The sequence below is a fragment of the Poecile atricapillus genome, chromosome 1 (assembly GCF_030490865.1).
Source record: "Poecile atricapillus isolate bPoeAtr1 chromosome 1, bPoeAtr1.hap1, whole genome shotgun sequence".
In the NCBI taxonomy this organism is placed as follows: Eukaryota; Metazoa; Chordata; class Aves; order Passeriformes; family Paridae; genus Poecile; species Poecile atricapillus.
In genome coordinates this window covers 179,465,329-179,484,100 of record NC_081249.1, presented here as the reverse complement: position 1 = coordinate 179,484,100, position 18,772 = coordinate 179,465,329, and the positions used below count along the sequence as shown (strand labels likewise).

At 49.0% G+C, this 18,772-nt stretch overlaps 2 protein-coding genes and 1 long non-coding RNA gene across 5 annotated transcripts in view; 1 reads left to right on the top strand and 2 right to left on the bottom strand.

Moving 5' to 3' along the window:
• Positions 1-6: 6 nt before the first annotated feature.
• CDKL1 (cyclin dependent kinase like 1) lies at positions 7-13,335 on the bottom strand. 2 transcript variants are annotated; one of them, XM_058829977.1, is made up of 9 exons: positions 12,704-13,335; positions 10,193-10,314; positions 8,254-8,326; positions 6,292-6,382; positions 5,304-5,594; positions 3,833-3,915; positions 3,398-3,454; positions 2,757-2,912; positions 7-1,853 (listed from the first exon to the last, which is right to left on the bottom strand). In XM_058829977.1, exons 1-9 carry the CDS (start codon positions 12,869-12,871, stop codon positions 1,746-1,748), a joined length of 1,149 nt encoding a protein of 382 aa, XP_058685960.1. In that variant the 5' UTR covers positions 12,872-13,335; the 3' UTR covers positions 7-1,745. The 2 variants fall into 2 exon arrangements, with proteins under 2 accessions (XP_058685960.1, XP_058685962.1); XM_058829979.1 differs by having other exon boundaries at positions 5,394-5,594; positions 12,704-13,333.
• LOC131574981 (uncharacterized) lies at positions 2,869-18,681 on the top strand. 2 transcript variants are annotated; one of them, XR_009276648.1, is made up of 4 exons: positions 2,869-3,002; positions 7,007-7,132; positions 13,848-13,994; positions 18,449-18,681. It is a non-coding gene; the product is annotated as an uncharacterized LOC131574981 (long non-coding RNA). The 2 variants fall into 2 exon arrangements; XR_009276647.1 differs by lacking the exon at positions 18,449-18,681 and having other exon boundaries at positions 13,848-14,176.
• The window catches only part of MAP4K5 (mitogen-activated protein kinase kinase kinase kinase 5), a 56,951-nt gene continuing 52,459 nt past the window's right edge, over positions 14,281-18,772 (bottom strand). Inside the window, exons 31-32 of the mRNA XM_058829981.1 lie at positions 18,692-18,747; positions 14,281-17,329 (exon numbers count right to left, since the gene is read on the bottom strand). Coding sequence (XP_058685964.1) covers positions 17,242-17,329; positions 18,692-18,747 — 144 coding nt within the window. The 3' untranslated portion in view covers positions 14,281-17,241. The remainder of the gene's footprint in view (positions 17,330-18,691; positions 18,748-18,772) is intronic.

The following is an 18,772-nucleotide window of genomic DNA, read 5'->3' as shown; positions in this document are numbered from 1 at the left end:
GCAGTTCTGTGCAGCTCTGGAGTTGCATCTTCATCCCTCCTGATAAATAAAAGTCATTGAGAATTGTTGAGGTTGGAAAAGTCCTCTGAGATCGTGGGAGTCCCCAGCTGTTCCCCAGCACTGCCAAGGCCACCTCTGAGCTGTGTCCCCCAGTGTCACATCCACACAGCTTTTAAATCCCTCCAGGAATGGTGACTCCAGCCCTGTCCTGGGCAGCTGTGCCAGGGCTGGACAAACCTTTCCAGGAAGGAATTTTCCCAAATATCCAATCTAAACCTCCCCTGGCCCAGCCTGAGGCTGTTCCCTCTCCTCCTGTCCCTGTTCCCTGCCAGCAGAGCCCGACCCCCCCGGCTGTCCCCTCCTGCCAGGGACTTGTGCAGAGCCACAAGGGCCCCCTGAGCCTCCTTTGCTCCAGGCTCAGCCCCTTCCCAGCTCCCTCAGGAATTCTCCAGCTCCTTCCCAGCTCCCTCAGCAATTCTCCAGCCCCTTCCCAGCTCCCTCAGCAATTCTCCAGCCCTTTCCCAGCTCCCTCAGCAATTCTCCAGCCCCTTCCCAGCTCCCTCAGGAATTCTTCAGCCCTTTCCCAGCTCCCTCAATCCCTCCTGGGGCTCCAGCCCCTCAATGCCTTTCTTGTGACTCGAAACTGCCCCCAGGACTGGAGGTGGGGCCTCAGCAGTGCCAGCACAGAGGGAACAGCTCATGCTGGGGGAGAACACGGCATTTTCAGTCAAATCCCTGGTTTTGGGGGTGGTGGAGGGCAGAAGGCAGTGACTCCAAGCAGTCAGATTTGCAGTGCTGTCTCAGAGATGGTTTTCCATGTGTAAGGAAACAGAAGGCCAACAGGCACACACAGGCCATGGCATCTGTCTCACTTAAAGGGCTTTTACTGTTGTGGAACACAAAATGTACTGGCAAAACATTTCTGCTGTAAGTATCAGTAAAAAGAGGATGTTCTTGCCCACTAGTAAAGCTTTATATAGTAAAATACTTCCAGTACATTGGAAAAAGAAGCTACATTTCTTTTATTCAAAATCAACACAATATTACATTCTGAGATTCCACAAACCCCAGTAGTTGTAATACAAACACTTGGGCAGAATTCCTGCCTGTGTCTGGCCAATGTTATAAATTACATTCATGATTAGTTTTGATAAAATAATTTTTGCAACTACAAGCAAGTGCCCTCACTCTTGTCAGAAGCAGAATTCAAGGACTAAACTTGCAGGAGCAGCTCTGGAAAGACTAAAGAAACAACAGGGATGTTGTTGCTCTGTTCTCCTGGGCGTGGTGCCTGCGGAGCCTGAGCAGTCACCAGCTCTGAGCTCACCAGCACATCTTCACCCCTTCAGCAGCACAGCAGGGACTTGGCCACACAGCTCCTCCCACCAGGGGCTTGGGGCCAGGCTAAAGCAGGAGGGACTCGTGTATTTGGCAAGGTGGAGTTCTCCTGCCCAGTCTGAAATGCAGGGGACAGACAGGCCAGAGTTTGAAATTTCATACTGTAATCACTGGGTTGGGGTAATCCTGAACCAGGAGGCAATTAGGAATTTAAAATGTATTTGCCTTTGTACACAGAACACTGAGATGAGATTGGAGTTCTGCATTCCTTCCTCTCCATCAGTAACCCAGAGTAGAGCCCACTCTGTACATGCCATAACTTTTAGTAATTTAGTTTTCCACTGCTTATCCTCCATTTATAAATCCTGGATGATTTTGAACAACCTGAGTTTTGATCTGCCCCCTGGTCAGATGTTTGGGAAGTGGTACTTTGATTTCCTTGTCTTGTAGCAGTTCTTCTTGCTGTCCAAAGCTGGGAGAACATTGCTGCAGGTCAGCTGAGGCAGGTGCTGTACCTGAAGGAAAGGTTACACCATGTCTGTTTGTTTGGAATGGGAATAAAGCACACGTGGAATCAAATTTTCACATGGAATATGAGCTATAAAACTATTCCTACTGTAATCCTCCACTTTCCAAGCTAAGATTCTAAGGTTTTACAACTGGACTACAACTAGAACAACTCATTAAAGAATTCCATTAGGAAAGAAAAATATCCCAGGTCACAGAAATGGTAACTAAATCATAAATCATCTTACTTCCATGGAAATGGAAGAGGCCAATCAGTCTGATCCAAGAATTGATGCTCTGTAGCAGTTCTCCATCCCCCACCTCCAACTTCCCTGCCTGGTCCCAGCTCAGCATTAGAGCTGCCATGGGGAATTGGCTCACAGGAATAAAGAACTGTGCAATGAGTTGCTTTGTGTGGCTGGATTTGGGGACTTGGGATGGAACCTGGAAAAGCCAGAGCAGCAGGGAGAGGTTGGCCTGGCAGCTCCAGCTGCAGAAACACCCAGTGTGTGGAGTAACGTGTGGAACTGAGCATGGGATCATCATGTCCCCTCAGCACTTAGAACAGAAGTGGTGTTTATTCCATCTCCTAATTCAGGATTTAAAAGCACCAGAGTATTCAAACTTAAACCAGCCACGTGAGTGTGTCCAGCTTGTTCAGCCTCCCACTGCTCTTTGTCAGGAGTGCACATTCCTGGATGAACCTTATCGAGCACGGGGCTGTGCTGTTTATCCCCAGTGCCCCATGGAGCCGCAGTGCAAAATCCAGTTTGTACGGAGTTACTCTTTAGCCAGGGGGTTTGTTTTCTCCTCAGGATAAAACCAACACCTGCCAGCACAGCCCACCCTGGGAGCCAGCAAAAGAACAGCCCCCCTTAGGCACGGAATATTAAATACTATGGAAAGCTTACCCCTGGCACGTGCTTCCGAGTCAGCCTGGCTGGCTTCCGAGGGCTCTTTTCATGTTCTTTGCCCAGCTCTGCTGCCTCCCTAAAGCTCTCAAAATAGGGGTGCTGCAGCAGCTGCTCACAGCTCTGCCTCTCCGCAGGGTCCATCCGAAGGCAGCCCTTAGAAAAGGTGGAGAATGACACTGAGCACTCCTTACACAGCTCTGCACAATTCCTGCTGCTCCCCACTGCCAGCGAGTGTTCCCACAGGTATGTGTGTTAGTAAGTTTTTAAATGGGTTCTAAGAGCAGCTTTTCACAGTCAGCACGAAGCTGGAGGAGCAGCTAATTATACAATAATTACAAAAATTAATTATGGAATGGTTTAGGTTGGAAGGGACCTTAAAGACCATCTTGTTCCAACCCCCTGCCATGGCACTACCCCAGGTTGCTCTGAGTTCCATCCAACCTGGCCTTGGACACTTCCAGGGATGGGGAGTCCACAATTGTAGTAGGAATTGTGACTCAAGGAACAGGTGCAATCACATGGAGCAGCAAACCAGGTCTGTTTTTCAATGAATCTCTGATAACTCAGTCCCAGACTCTCACACCAGATGATTTGTTTATCCCACTGCAGGGCTCTTCCACAAGCTGGAGTTTCCTTACCTTCATGAGAGCCAGTGCAGAGTATGAAATATTGGGGAATTTCATTTCCAGTGGTTCCTGCAGGGAAAAAAAAACAAGTGAATGGACTCATATTAGCAAACTTTTCATTCATCAGGGTACCAAGACTCAGGTTTCCACAGGAACACAACCTGTTCCTCACAAAATGCCTCTATCACTCCGTGTGTTCAGAGGCCTGGCAGCACTGAGGATGTGCCACCAGAAATGGGAGAAAGCAGCAGAGATTAATCCTTTTTTGACTGTTTTTACACAAGCTGTAAGTTAAATGTCATGAGAGGTTCAGCCACCTCCAAATAATATTCTGGTGTACAATGGCAAGGTAGAGGGCAAAGTTTTTGGATAGGGAAAAAACGCTGCAGAGCAAAGGACTGGGCAGGGTGGAGAAGGAAGGGAAGTGCAGCTGGAGGCAGCTCTTACCATGCTCTCTGGGTCTGGAATTCTTACCCCACTGAAGAATTGGTTGGTGCTGAAGACTTGCTGGTGCCTGGGAATGAGATCCCCTTTGACCAAAAATTAAAAAGAAAAGAAAAAAAATTGGAGTAATTGACTTAATTTTACAATGCCTGCATTGGACATGGCTGAATCCTCTAAGAAGGCTGATGCCATCCAAGACAACACCTGAAGAGGTGGAATATCACCAAGTGAGCCCAGGCAATGTTCTTTGTGACAATTAATGTCCATTTTGGCCACCAGTGATCCCACACCTGTGTGACCGTGCTGAAGGAAAGGCAGGGCCACAGGTGTTCCAGATTCAGGAAAATTTAACTCCTTTTGGGTGAAATTCTCTTTGGATGCTCCTGAGGGTGCAGTACAGGAAAGAACTGGAACACAGCTCCTCCTGAATTTGCTGTAGCTTCTCCCCATGGCAGCGTTTTTGAAGCTTAGAGCACCCCAGGGTGAGGAAAATGTTAAAATCAAATCCATAGCAAAGGAGCCAATACAATGTCAACCCCATAATGGCACAGCTTCAGTCAAGGAGCTTTGCTCTGTGAACACTGCCTCGCTCCATCACCTGGATCCAACAATCAATGGGAATCTCCTCTGGCTGAAACTCTATTATTAAAAATAAATTATAACTGCCTAACATTGGCATTAATGAATTCTGGAGGATAAAGCAATCAGAGATGAACTATTTTTCTAGCTAAGGAGTTTATCTATTTAAAGCCATTAGTCACCTTTGTAGTTTTATAAACTGCTCAGTTAAAATTACAACTCTCTCTTTATTCCAACAAATTTCAGTTAGAAGTGGGGGGTTGTTTGTTGTCACCCAAGAAATCAGATGTTACACACCAAAATTGAAAAGATCAATGGGACTGGATTAGTTTAAGTGTTATGTGGAATGTCTCTTTTATTTAACAAATTAATATTGATGAACAAGAAAGATGTGGAACAGACAAGCTGTGATGTTCACACTCCCCAGGATCACAGCCATCAACAGGCACTGACAACACTTTTGAGACCTCCAAGGCTGGGATGAATCGAATCCAGCTGTTCATGGACCACTTTGCTTGCTACAAGCCCTGAAAAACACCTGGATCTTCTAAACCTTTTTGTAAAACACTCCTGGTCCTTTCTGATACAGGCACCTCATGTTTTTGTCTCTGTGGAGACAGCTGGAGTTGCTGTGCTCCCCTAGCCCAGCAGTCACCCCAAGGGAGCAGGAGGGGTGTCCAGTGGTCACCAAACACATCCCACATCTCTAATCTGCCCTGCACCAGACCCAGCTTCCCCGAGGCCAGCACTGCCGAGGAGAGCGGAGGGATGGTTCCAGGCAGTCTGCAGGCAACGATCTCGATTTCCCAGCCTGCTCCCCTGTTAGCACATGGACATCATGCCAGGAAAACCCAGCTCCTTCTTAAGGACAGGAACCCCTCAAATAAACCAGCACCTTCTAAAGGGAGAGATCTGCTGGGTAAATCCCCCCTGGCTGCTCCCCACTCGCTCCTGGGCAGGCTCCGGTGCTGCAGGGGACGCTCACCCAGGGTTCTGCGGATCAGGTACAGCTGGTCCACGTCCGACTTGCCGGGCCACAGGGGCACCCCCGAGAGCAGCTCGGCGAACACGCAGCCGATGGCCCACACGTCCACGGGCGGGCCGTACTGGGTGTCCCCCACCAGCAGCTCCGGGGAGCGGTACCACCTGGTGGCCACGTAGTCGGTGTAGTAGTCACTGGGACCGGCTGGGGCGGGGTCAGGGGAGAGACACAAGAAAAGGAACATGGGATTAGAGCGATGCTCTGGAGCCATCAGCACTTAGTACATTTTGGGGCATCTCCTGGGCAGGCCAGAGCTGCAGCAGCAGGGTGAGTCGCTGGCCACCAGCAGAACCCCACTTTGGAAATATTCAGGATCTGGTAAAAATCAAGACCGTGTTTTCCTCCAAATGAAAATGTGCAGAGCTCTACAGCAGGGCCCAGCAGCAGCTAGTGGGTAATTCTCAGAGCCCATGTGATTTGTCTGAAGAGGAGCTAAAAAAAACAGATTAAGGGGTTTATTTACAACGGAAAATGTGAAGCCATTGTTTGCAGAGGCAGGCAGAGGGGCTCTTCCTGCCAGGGAGCTCCAGCTGTGTCTCCAGCACTGCATAAACAAGGGCTGGGCAGCTCCGAGACGCCCAAGGCCGACTTGATCTCCCCGTGCCAGCACCCCCAGCGGCTCAGCCGGCCCAGCAGGGAGCTCGGCGTGTTCACAGATGTCACCGCGGCGTCTGGCATCCCTCCCTGCAAGGTTTAGGAATCTCTGCCCGGCCTTCAGCAGAGCTTCCCTGGGAAGACACACAGCCATCATACAGGATGATCTGCAGTACGTCAGAGACAGGCAAGTGAGGGCTGGAATGGCTCATCCTACACCTGGAGTACATAAAGAGTCAGCACTCACTCAGGATTCGAGCAAATCCAAAATCGCAGAGTTTGATGACCGAGTGCTTTGTTATCAGGATGTTCTCTGGCTTTACATCCCGGTGGATGCACTGGAAGAAGAAGAAAAAAGCAAGGTTAGAAGTACTTAACCTGTCCCTCAGATAAATTCAGCCACATCCCCTCGTGTGCTGTGGCAGGCAGTTGTTCTGCTGAAAGGGAAGATGGAAGAATTTCTGAGTGACCTGTCCATAGCCCACCTTAGGGGAGAGCCACTGTGCAGCTCCCAGCTTCAGCTCTGGGTCCCCTGCACAACACAGAGTCAGCTCCCTGAGCCCCCTGGGAAGTTTCTGCCCAATGATTTTGCTGACAAAGCTCAGCAAGGGCTCTGCTCAGCACAGGTGAGACACATCCAGAGCTGTGTCCAGCTTTGGGACCCTCCACAGAGGGAAGATGTGACTCCAGTGAAGGGACACTGAAATTTAAGGGACTGGGGTGTCTGACATCCAAGGAGAGGATGAGGGAGCTGGGACCATCAAGGCTCCAGGTGAAACTCTTTAATGTGTATTAAATACCTGATGGGAAGGGAGACTGAGCCAGGCTGGTCTCGGTGGTGCAGTGAAAGGACAGACCATGGGCACAAACTGAACACTCAAGAAATTCCAAATTCCATCTAAACCTAACCAATTTAGTTTATATTTTATTTTTTATTTTTATTTTATTTTATTTTTTTTTAGATACTGAAATCCTGCCTGGAAAAGTTTCTGAACAGCCTGTTCAAGCCTGATCCATCTTGACTGGAAGGGCTGGATAAGATCTCCAGAGGTCCCTTCCAACATCAGCAATTCTGTGATTCTTTGGAGGTGAGCTTGTCCTTCACAACAGCTGAATCTGGGCTTGACAAAGAATTTCTGCTGATCAAACTAACAAAGGCCTTTGTTTCTTTTGCTCTGCTCAGCTCACTGGGATCTCACTCATGTTGTCCCTCTCCCATCATCACTTCAGAGCAAACACCTTGGACTTGCCAAGCTGCTGGTAAATTATTGTGTCTCTTCTGGAGGACTGAAATGCTGCTTATTAAACCACTGTCATGGAGTTCCAAAAAGGGCAGCTGCATAAAACTGTGATCACATTACCTGTGATCTACAGCAGGTCAGGCTGCAGCATCTCACTGTTCCCTCTGCTCTCAAACTCCATTAAATCTTCCAGACTGAGCAAGGAAACAGAAAAAAGGCACAAACCAACAAATCTTGGAAGCAGGAGAGACCTGTGGCCAAGTTCCTGTGGCTCAACTGGACATAATTCTCTCAGCAAAGACAAAACACCCATTCCAGGGCCATCTCCTTATGATGACTCTTAAATCTCAAATGTTGGCAGATGAACAAAACCAAAGACAATTAGAGCTAAGTTTGCCTAAAGACCTTCTCCAAAAGGCTCCTTCTCCTTCCCTGCTTCTTAAAATGTTCCCACTGAAGTATCTGTCAAGCACACAATTCACGTCTCCAGAGAGCAGAGGAGGGAGTAAAGTGGGTTTACTGTCTCTAAGTTTTGAAATCTTTTCACTGGTGCCATGATTCAACCCCATGGCAGTGAACTGAAGTAGTTCCTGTGAAATCAGCAGCAGTTTGCCAGCTGATGAGCTGGTAAGGCAGGTTCCTGAAGGTCAGCAGTAGTGCAGGGTACAGGGAATCACACAAGGATCATTCCCATTCTCCTGGGAGCTTCTCTAAGGTCATTAGAGCAAATCATTACCTGACAGCCAAGCCCAGGGGCCTGTGTGACAGTGAAGGCAGCTGGTGTGGCTATACACCAATATTTCAGATGTGTTTCCTGTTGAAAACAGGAGATTCCATCTGACCCCATCCCATGAAATCATGGGAAAGCATGCAGCCATTTTCCTGGAATCAGGAAAATGCCAACAGAGCCCCCCTCTCTCCTCCAAGGCCATGTTCCAGCAATCATTAGTGCAGGCCAGGGGACTCACATTGTGTTTATGGCAGAAGTTCACAGCCTGCAGGGTCTGCCAGGTTATGCTCTTCACCAGGTACTCTGGCACCCTGTTGGGAAAAAAACCCAGAGTTTTATTTTGGCCATTAATTATAAATTTACTGTTTTGGGGAAAATGAGTACTGACATTGTACAGGGATCTCTGAGCAAAACCATCAGTGAAGTCAGGAAACACTTCCAAAGCCAGTCAGTGCAACAAGACACGAGGATTTATGTCTGGTACCAGTCACAGCCAGCATGGGCTGCCACTGTGACCACACAGCCAAGTGTGTGAGTCTGTATCAGATCCCATCCTACAATTCCTGGCAATGCTGAAATGCCAGCAGCAATTTCTGCCTCAGCAACTCTCAGGGCTGGAACTGCTGGAGTATCCATGGTACAGCTACATGGAATGCTGCCGTGGCACTGATTGTCCAGAGTGGAGAGGTGAAAAATGGGCCAGGGAAGGGTGTTCAGACAAAAGTAATAAAGCTCTGCTTTGGTTTGGATCCCCCTCCTTCCCTCCCACAGCTGGCAAACACTCCCCAGCCTCCTCTCCTTTCAGTTACTGGGCAACAGTTCTTGAAGTTCCTTTGCTGTCTGTTGAAGGATCTTCAACAACCCCAGGAAAGGCAGAAGTGACAATCTTGGCATTTTCCAACTCAAACACAATTTTATTTCACATGTTTAATGCTGAAAAGCTTCTGATTCATAATAAAGAAAAAACCTACCCAAAAATAAACCAAAACAACGCAAGCCCGAGTTTTTCTTTCAAGTTTGGCTTTCACTTTCAGTGGGTCAGTGATACTCTGCTGACGCTGTGAGATTCCTTCCAGAAACATCCCAGAATGTTGGGAGTGCTGTTCTGACAGCTTGAAAAGGGGATAGAGTTGGTCAAATGAGCTGGAATCAGCAGGCGCCCACCCATCTTAACCTGACCACAAAAGACTTGACCATCTGCCCTAGCAGAGCTGAAAAGCAAAGCATGCAGCCAGCTGATCCATGTTCCTTCACACTGGGGTTGTTCTGATGAACAATCAGCAAATGGGAAGAATTTCCTTCGAAGAGAGTTATCCATCCCCCCCTTCAGATTCCAGGTGAGCAGGTTCCCAGTGGGGTGGCAGCTGCTGGCAGCTCACAAAGCCACCAGCGATCAGCCTGCTCTGTTCTCCTGGTGCTCCTCACCAGGGAGGGAGGGAGTAAATAACAAGCTCGTGTTTGCTCAACCCCCCATCAGTCTCCTGCAGGCAATTCACAGCCCCAGGCCTGTGCAATGATTTATGGAGTGTTGCTTAGCATTTCCACAGCACCAAGGCACCGTGGATAATTAGGGACAGCGGGAGTGGCATTTACAAGGTGTGGACAGAACAAACCCTGTGTGGAGCTCACACTTGGTGCGAGCACCTGTTTGAAGAGAAGTTTTGCAGAAGAGGTGCAGGCACAGCTCTTAGGAATTACTCCTCACTCTGGAGGGCTGAAAGTGCTCAAAAGTGTAGATGTGGCACTTGGGACACGGTTTAGTGGTGAACACAGCAGGGCTGCATTAACAGTTGGACTTGACGCTCTCAGAAGGCTTTTCCAACCTAAATGATCCTACAAGTCCCTGGTTCTCTATTTGCGTGCCCCTGCCCCAGTGCTCACAGTGATGGGAGCAGGGGAAGCAGCAGGACACAAGCTGCTCCCAAGCCCTGGATTCGCTGCTCCCCCTCCAGCCAGAGCTCTCCCAAATTCTTGGCTCGGCGCTCCCGTCTCCGTGGTGAGCGGGGCCGTGTGGGAGGGAACACGGCTCCTGCGCCGCTCTTGTGCCACACCACAGCAACAGAGACAGTCCTGGGCACTGGGCTCAGAAACCTCTCCCGTAATTAATGGAATTCCTCTGAAAAGCCACAGGGCAGCAACGCTGTGCTGGCAGCTCCCAGGGCACAGGGGTCACTCACCCGCGGGGGTGCTTGTCCAGCTCGTGCAGCACCGTGTGCTCGCAGTATTCCAACACCAGGTGCAGCCGCCGCTTCCTCCTGAACACCTCCAGCAGGTTCACCAGGTTGGGGTGCTTGAGTTGCTGCAACACACAGGGGATGGGGTGGTCAGCAGCTGCACAGGGTGAAGCTGTGGGGGACAGACTTTTCCTGCAGGGTCACAATTCCTCAAGCTCAACCCTTTCTACAAGCACAGCTCGGCTACAGCTCAGCCTCTGGGTACTTATTTTGGGAGCTGACCTAAAAGGGTGGGCAACAAGCTCGTCCCAGTGCTCCATCTAACCCTGCCCTCTGGCAGTGGGAAGCCATTCCCCCTTGTCCTTGGATATTGGGAATGGGGAATTCCTGGCTGGGAGGGTGAAGAAACCCTGTCACAGGGTGCCCAGAGAAGCTGTGGCTGCCCCTGGATCCCTGGAAGTGTCTGAGGCCAGGCTGGATGGGGCTTGGAGCCAACTAGGATAGTGGAAAGTGTCCCTGCCCATGGCAGGGGGTGGAATGGGATGCTCTTTGGAATCCCAAACCATTCTGGGATTCTGTGGTTTCAAGACTCTGTGAACTGCCACTCCATGTCGCTTGGCTCCTGGCCACAAAAATCCCTTTGTCTGCAAGGTGTTTACTGGGCAGAAAAATGATTTATCAGGCCCATAATTTTCTAATGAGGAAACACAATCTCACTCCATCTCTGACAAACAGGAGTTACCTAAGCCAGGAATTGCCTCAACAAACAAACAAACAAACAAACAAACAAACAAACAAACAGTTACTATTTGCAGAGAAAAAGCTGAGAAGAGTCAAGCAGGTCTGCACTTGTTAAAGTCAACAATAACTCCAGCACAGATCCTGCTGTGCCTGGCTGCTGTGGCTTTGGATCCTTAAGGATGATGCAGTTCCCAGCTGCATTACAAAGGACTTCTGCCATGATTATTTTCCTTTTCACATGTTTAATATCACTTAAATCTTAATGTAAATCTAGCATTGTTTACTGAAATAATATAGCTACATGTCCTGTGTTTACTTTGTATAGGAGAAAAACCTAGGCTGCTTCTCCCCGAAATCTAACTGAAAAATATTTACTCTTTTTCCTAGATGATTGTTTTCCTAGGATAGCAGGTGTACAAATCATGAGCACCCTGGAAAAAGTGCAAAGAGGACACTTCCCATTCCTTGGAACACAAAGCTGAGGGTACTGTGTGCCATCACCCAGCAGCAAGTTTGTAACAAAGAAAAGGAATTTTTTTTTCCACACAACACATTCCTAAAGCCTCAGGAAACTATGGAGACCAGATGAACACACAAGTTCCTAAGACACGGGACAGAGTCTGCAGATGCATGAAGCAACAGGCACAGCCTCTGGCTGCAGAATCCTTGCCCAGAAACTGGGAGTGTGAAAGGAAACCTTACCCGATACTCTGCCCCTTTCTCCTGGGTCTCTCCTCGTTTCTGCATGCTGGATAGACCTGCAAATGCTCCCATGCTTTTATTTCCTCGGGAAAATAAAGCCAGAGGCTGAAGGAGTAACCCATTTCTATGTGAGGATGAGTTCTCACAAAGAGGTCAGGAAAGGATCAGCAAAGACAAGGCTCACTCTGGTGCTGGTTCTGCTGATGCTTCCATGTGGAATTCCCGACCCTGCACAGCCCCTGGCATTCAATCCTCAGCTGGATCCTGCACAACCAGGGGCTCAGAAAGGGCGTTTTAAGGAGAAGCTGGGGCAGATTTATCAATTTTGGAGCAGGGAGAGCTGTGTCCCCTGGCTGTCCCCCTCCTCATGCTGTCTAGCCTCACTCTTTGCCCATGTGTTTCATTCTGGCTCCAGCTGTTCTGGGGAAGCTCCTGGACGCAGAGGGGTGTGTGACATGCATCAAGGGCAGAGCTGTGGCCACACCGGCCAGGACATCGCTGACTCCATGGGGAACAGAGCCTGGGTCAATCCCTCTGTTCAGGGCACACCGTGACTGCGCTGACGCTGCTCCTGCAGAAGTCGCAGGCACCTGGCTCATGGCTGTGTCTCAGCTCCCACCTGCTCCTGCCTGGGCTGGGCAGGATCACCCGGCACCGCCATCCCTGGACAAGCGGCTCGGACATTCCCTGGCACCGGCTTTCTCCCAGAGGAACTGACTGACCTGAGCACTTCATGGTGCTCCTTCACACCCGCCTCTTTGCTTCCCCCCTCACGACACCCCCATCACCTCACAGATGCCCTCATGCCCTGTCCCTTCATGGCCGCCCTCACACCCCGGCCCCTCACGACGCCCCGGCCCCTCAAGACACTCCATCCTCTCACTGCTGTCTTCACACCTTGTAGCCTCACGATGTTCCTTCATGGATGTCCTCACACCCTGTCCCCTCACACCCTGTCCCCTCACGCCCGTCCCCGGCCGCTCGCTCAGGGCTCGCCGCTCCCCGCCGGGGCTCGCCATGGCGGGCACAGCCCGCGCGGGCAGCGGGGTCCGTCCCGCCGCTGCCGCCCACCTTGAGCATACGGATCTCCCTCAGGGCGATCTTCCGGATCACCGGATCCTCCTCGGACTCCAGGAACCTCTTGATGGCCACAATCTGACCCGTGTCCTTGTTGCGGCACTTGAAGACGACTCCGTAGGAGCCCTCCCCGACCTTGCCCAGCTTCTCGTAGCGCTCCATGCCCGGGTGGCCCCTCCGCGCTCCGCCGCCGCCTCAGCGCGGAGCCGGGGCGGGCCCCGGGCGGGGGAGTCTCCCCAGCGGGGACGGCCCCAAGAACCGCCCCGGGGACACCGACACGGCCGGATCGGTCCCCAGGGAGAAGGGAGGGGGGAGCGGGGGATCCCCATGGCAGCCGCCGGGGCCACACGCTGACTCCGCGCCTGACGATCCCCCCGGGCTTCATGGAGCCACAGAACCACTCATGGATTGGGCTGGAAGGGAGCTTAAAGATCATCCAGCTCCAACCCCCCTGCCATGATCATGCTGTCTTTGCCCCTCTCCGCCTTTCCAGAGGATCGCTAGGTTTGACTCCGTTTTCCGGCGGGGTTGGAAGAGGACAAGGACCCTTCCACAGGGTCTGCCAGCCTCAAGCAGCGCCCGCACTTCCCTCTGGCACCCGGAGGTTTTCCTGGAACATCTTCCCACTGCACGGCGCCATTATCTCAGGTCTCTGTCACTGAATGGGCTCCTGCCAGCAGCCAGACCCTTCCTTCGGTCCCGCTTTTCCATCCCTGCCCATCCTGTTCTCTTTCCTGGTGCACCCGCCTGGGTCCCTGGCTCCTCATCCCTCTCCTCATCCCCTGACCAAGGTGGCCTTTTGTGAGGGAAATTGCTTTCAATATTAAATCTGAATATAAATGTGGGCACCTCACTCCATCTCCTGCCTCCTCCCTCCCCAGTCCTTTCCTGAGGTGCTTCCCAGCTCAGAACAAAGATCCACTAATTCTTTTTCTTCCCAAGCCACATTCATCAGGGATGCGCAGTCCTCACATTCCAGCTTCCGAGACTGACCCCTATAGATAACAATCTCCTGCAGAGGAGGAATATTGCTGTATATTTATTTATAAATATAACTGCCAGTAACTGGTAGTTCTTGGTGCTATCCAAAGGCACATACATTATTTTTTTCAACCTCTTTTTCCCTCTACCTCAGCAGATCCCTGAAGATCTGGGATGCAGCACCTGAATCAACCAAAGTGTGAGGACAAGATGTGAACTGCTCTAGATCCTGCCGAGGCTGAGCCGAGTGTTTTCCTACTCTAAGCAGCCCTTTGAAACCCACCAGCCCCAGCTCTGTTCCCAGGTAAAACTCCAGCCTCTGCTTTTCCAGCCAGACATCTCCTGAGTGGTTCCTTGGTGTTTGTTCCCAGGTGACTGGCAGCAGGGCTGGGTCAGGAATAATTTGTCCCTGCTAGTCTGATTTCTCCCTCCTGTGCTGCCTGTGGGAGCTGCTGCTGACTCCCAGCAGTCTGGAGGATGGAGAACAGCGGCGCCAGGCCCTTCCCACAGCAGCCACAAAACCTGGAGAGCGGCCGGATTCTCCCGAGATCCCTCTGACAAGGTATTGTTCCCAGCAAGTCACCACACCACGGATCAAATAAAGCAGTTTATTTGGCATAGACTGAACTGCAACAGAAATTCCCGTGGAACAAAGCCTGGTTACACAAACTGAACGAGTGCAGTTATGAGTCTCAGTTACACCTAACGACTAAACAAGGTAAAAAAAAACACATTTCAGAGTCTCCCAGTCTTGTCCTTTCCATCCAGAGACACCGTGGCTCCCTGATGTGTTGTACCTTTCTTTTTTAAAGAGATGTCAGCACAGTTCCAGCCGTAGTTTTCACTTGCAAGGAACTTGGTTAGGAAATCCAAAGAGATTAATCCACAGACTCTTCCCATGCTGTTTGTACTTCCAAGAGCTCTGGGAGCCCGTTTTAAGGCTTTCAAGTCGTGCATCCAATAATTAAAATTTTGATAAATGTTGAGCAAGGAAGGAGGGGCTGAGCAAGCTTTTGCTTCATCACCCCCAAGCTCCCCCTGTTAGGCTTTCTCAAGCCTGGTTTAAATTCCACAAAAACAAAGATACAGGCAATACCAGACTAAATTCAACAGTCAAACACAAATTATACTGGTCAGAGTCACCGAGGCTGGCTGGGTTGACTATGGAACACACAAATCTGCTCTGTGGTATGGAACAAAAGTGAGGTTTTACACTAGGAAACAGCATCTTGCAGATCATGCCAAAAAAATGCCACTGTCTATGAAACCAGCAGAAAGCATTTCACAACATGCCATTAGAAATGCTTCAACAGCTAAAAAAGGTTTGCTTCAACGAGGACTTTCCTAAGTTTATTTTTTATGATCCAGCAAAACACCAGCCATTCGTGTCAAAGACAAAATACTTTCAGCTCGTTATTTCTGCATGACAGTGTCATGACCTAAGAGTTATTTACTCCAGTTATTCCCCATAAATATTCTGATTTTATTTACAGGTTTCTCTAGTCTTTTAGAGATCTCCTTTAAGTGTTTTCAAAGCTGAAGCTGAAATTACTTTCTGTAGTGAATGAGGTAAATTAAAAAGTGTTTGCTCTACAATATCTACAACTGGTGCTTCACTTCACCTTAATTTTTGTTTTAAAGACCAGGAGTGGCACCATTTGAGGTGGAGAAGTAATTTCAATACTAGAGAACTCTATTAAAAGACAAAAATCACATGTCCTGCTTTTAATACTGCTGATCCAATTCCAGCTGACCACCCTTAAAGCACATTTTTCATGCTCTGTGGGGTGATTTGTAAATTTTATCCGTACACTTACTAATTATTAAGCTTTGACACAGTGTCAGAACTGAAAAGCTTGACTTGATTTGGATGTCAAGTCAGTAAGAATTAGTTTGGAATGACAGTGGCTAAAATGCTGAATGTGTGCAGGGCTGTTTTCCCCTCTGGACCTTCCCAACTTGCAGCTGTCCCTGAGCCATCACGTGGGCCCAGACAATTCCCTCCGTGTTAAATTATGGATCACGGAGCCAACACAGCACCAAAGCACTCCCAGCTCTCACACACCTTTCCTGCTCTGCTCAAATGACCTGGGAATTCCAGCCTCTCCTTCCTTAGGCAGCAGAATCTCAGGAGCTGAACAGGCATTTAATTAAAAAAATAAACCCCTTCAATTCCAATGTTTCTGAGCTGCTACTGCACCTGCCCGAGGAGTGTTCACATCAAAGCCAGCAGGGTAATGTGAGGTAGTAAAACCAGATGCTCTCCTGGAGTCAGTCTATATTTAATGGTACCTCAAGAATTTTAATTAATGAGGAAGACAAAAGGAACCGATGCGACTCTTCAATGGAGAAAGAGAAAGGAAAAAAAATAAAATGCAGGTGATGAAAGCTTGGATACAGAATACTGGTTCTTATCATGTTTATTTATACTCACAGCAGGGGCAGCAGCCATTCCCAAAGCTCAGCAGCTGGAATGCTGCTCAGGCTCAGCTGTGGCTCCAGGCTCCCCTCTGGAATAGCATAAATAAACCACACGTCGTGGGCAGTCGGATACATGATACTTTCATTCATTAAGGATGATGACCTGCTACAATTTCCACTTCATGTCACAAGGCTTATCCCTAATTTATGAAAATAAAGCATATATGTTTTGTACATTTTTATATATATATGTATAAATATATATATAAAAAATACACACTGCCAGGCAACTTCACACACACACACACACACACACATGGATATTGTACAAAGCCACCCAGGAGCAACAAGTCTGATATCAATATTCTACTTTGTGTACACACACCCTACGTCTAGGAAGTAAGAAAATCCCTTTTATGGCAATTCTGCAGGCAGAAAAATCAGTACAAAATACTTTGTTGTACAAAACGGCTTTTTTTTTTTTATACAGGATCACCCAACACGGTAACACACCCCTCAGTAATGCACTACATCCCTACAAGGAAAAAAAGAATAATCAAATCTTTATACAATTGTAAAAAAAAAAAAAAAAAAGTAAGCTGCTCTGCAACCTTCCTTTGCTAAAAGTTAGACATTACCCCATCCTAGCAGCAGATTAATAAATAAGGATTAAATAATCTATTATACAAAGCCATACCCAATGGCAGATTTAAAACCAAAAAGCTTTGCAGATACTTTCACTTCCTACACAAATCTTTGTTTTATTAAGAATAAGACTCAGTATAAAACAGGGCAACAGCCAGCACTAGATCTGTATCTACAGAATAAAAGGAAAATCCAAGGGAAGGGAAATATTTAACAGTTTATGGCACCTTTACTGCAGAACATGTTTCAAGGCTCTGTTTCCCTAGAACTAACGAGTAAAGGGCTCTTTATCTCAGCTTTTATTAAGCAAACTCGATATAACCAACCACACAGTGGCAAGAGACAGAACCAGCTGTTCCCAGCTGCAAAAATGGATTGATTCCCACCCTAAAAACCAACACAATTCCACTGCCAAGACAAGAAAGGGCAAGTCCTGGTTTCCTGGCGCTCCTGGGTCCCTCTGCTGTTTGGTGGGTGAGTGCTGCTCAGTAACTGTTTTCATGTCCAGCCAGGATGTAGAGGTTGCTGTGAGCTGTGGGGTTTTCTGTGGGCCTGCTCTCCAGCACAACCACTCTGCAACCAAACACAAACGGGATTCACAGTCAGGGGCAAAAAACAGCTCTTGGTGTAATTCCTGAGGAGGAAACTCAGGGGTTTCTCCAGACTGGAGATCGAGGTTCCTCCAAATATCCTGGGTGTTTCATTCTTTAACCAGTTCCCTCATTTTCCAGCATCACTTCTGATAAACACACTGAAGGACAAGATATAGTGGAAGGGTTGGAACTGGATGATTTTTAAGGTCCCTTCCAACCCAATCTGTAATTCCATGATCCCATCATCTGCAGCCCAAATGTTTATCCCTCCTACATCTGATCAGCAACCTCAACAATTCTCCTCCCTGCTAAATATTTATCACCTCATGGGCTCACAGGGATCACCATCTCTGCCTTTGTCCTGCTGGATCATGTTCCTGTGCGCCACTCTGCAAAATTGTTCTCTCCCTGTCTTGGCACACTGACCACTGCTGGGCCTTGACCTCCCCTCTCCCTCCCAAATGCTGAGCATTTCTCTGCACCTCTTCCTCTTGTTTTTAGGATTAAACTTCTCTCTGCCTTTTGTTTTCCTCAAAGAGTTTTCAAATGAAGTCTCTGAACAGCCTCTGTCCCTGATCCTCACTCTGCACCTGAGCAGTTCTAGAGTGATTCAAGGTGAACAGGGGATTCCAAATCTCACTGGAATGGCAGGAAAAGCTCCTGCTCCATTTGTACAGAGATGGAAAACACAAACCAAAGGGTCTGGCAGTTCCAAATGAGGGATGCAGATGAGGGAGCAGAGGATCAGGGATTGCAAAGCAGGGTGGTGCTAAAGGCTCTGGGCCACCTGGTCTAGAGGAAGGTGGCTCTGCCCAGGGGTGGAACAAGATGAGCTTTAGGGACCCTTCCAACCCAAACCAGTCTGGGATTTTGTGACTGGAAGTGATTGCTGGACTCATCCCTGTCTATTCCTACATTTATCCCTCTGGCTGGCTGAGAATCCACAAGAGAATGTGTCCAACCTGGAGCCTGGGGCAGCTTCTGCTGCAAACCTGGGGACAGCTCTTCCCACCTGTGCAGCTGGAAGGGATCAGCTGGATCTTACAGGGAATGTGAGCACTGATTAAAACCTGAGTGACTTCTACTCTGCTACTTCCAGAGCAGCCAAGTTTGTTTTTAACTGCCTGCTGCCAAGAGAACTCCCAGCTCACCAGGACAATCCAAAACCAGGAGAAGGCTTTTCCAGAAGTGCACTGGGCACTCTGCAAGCCAAGAGCATCTCTGTCCCTGCCACTTGGTGCCCACAGACAGAGCTGTGCTGGGCTGGAAGCCAGGCCCAGCTGGGAACCAGAAAAGCTGGTTTAAATAAAACAAAAGGTTTCTGTTTCTGCAGGGAGATTACCTGTCTGAGCCCAGCAGGCGGAAAACCCTGGTTTCATCAGATATCTCCTGGGTCACCTGCAGAAAAATGCAGACATTCAGA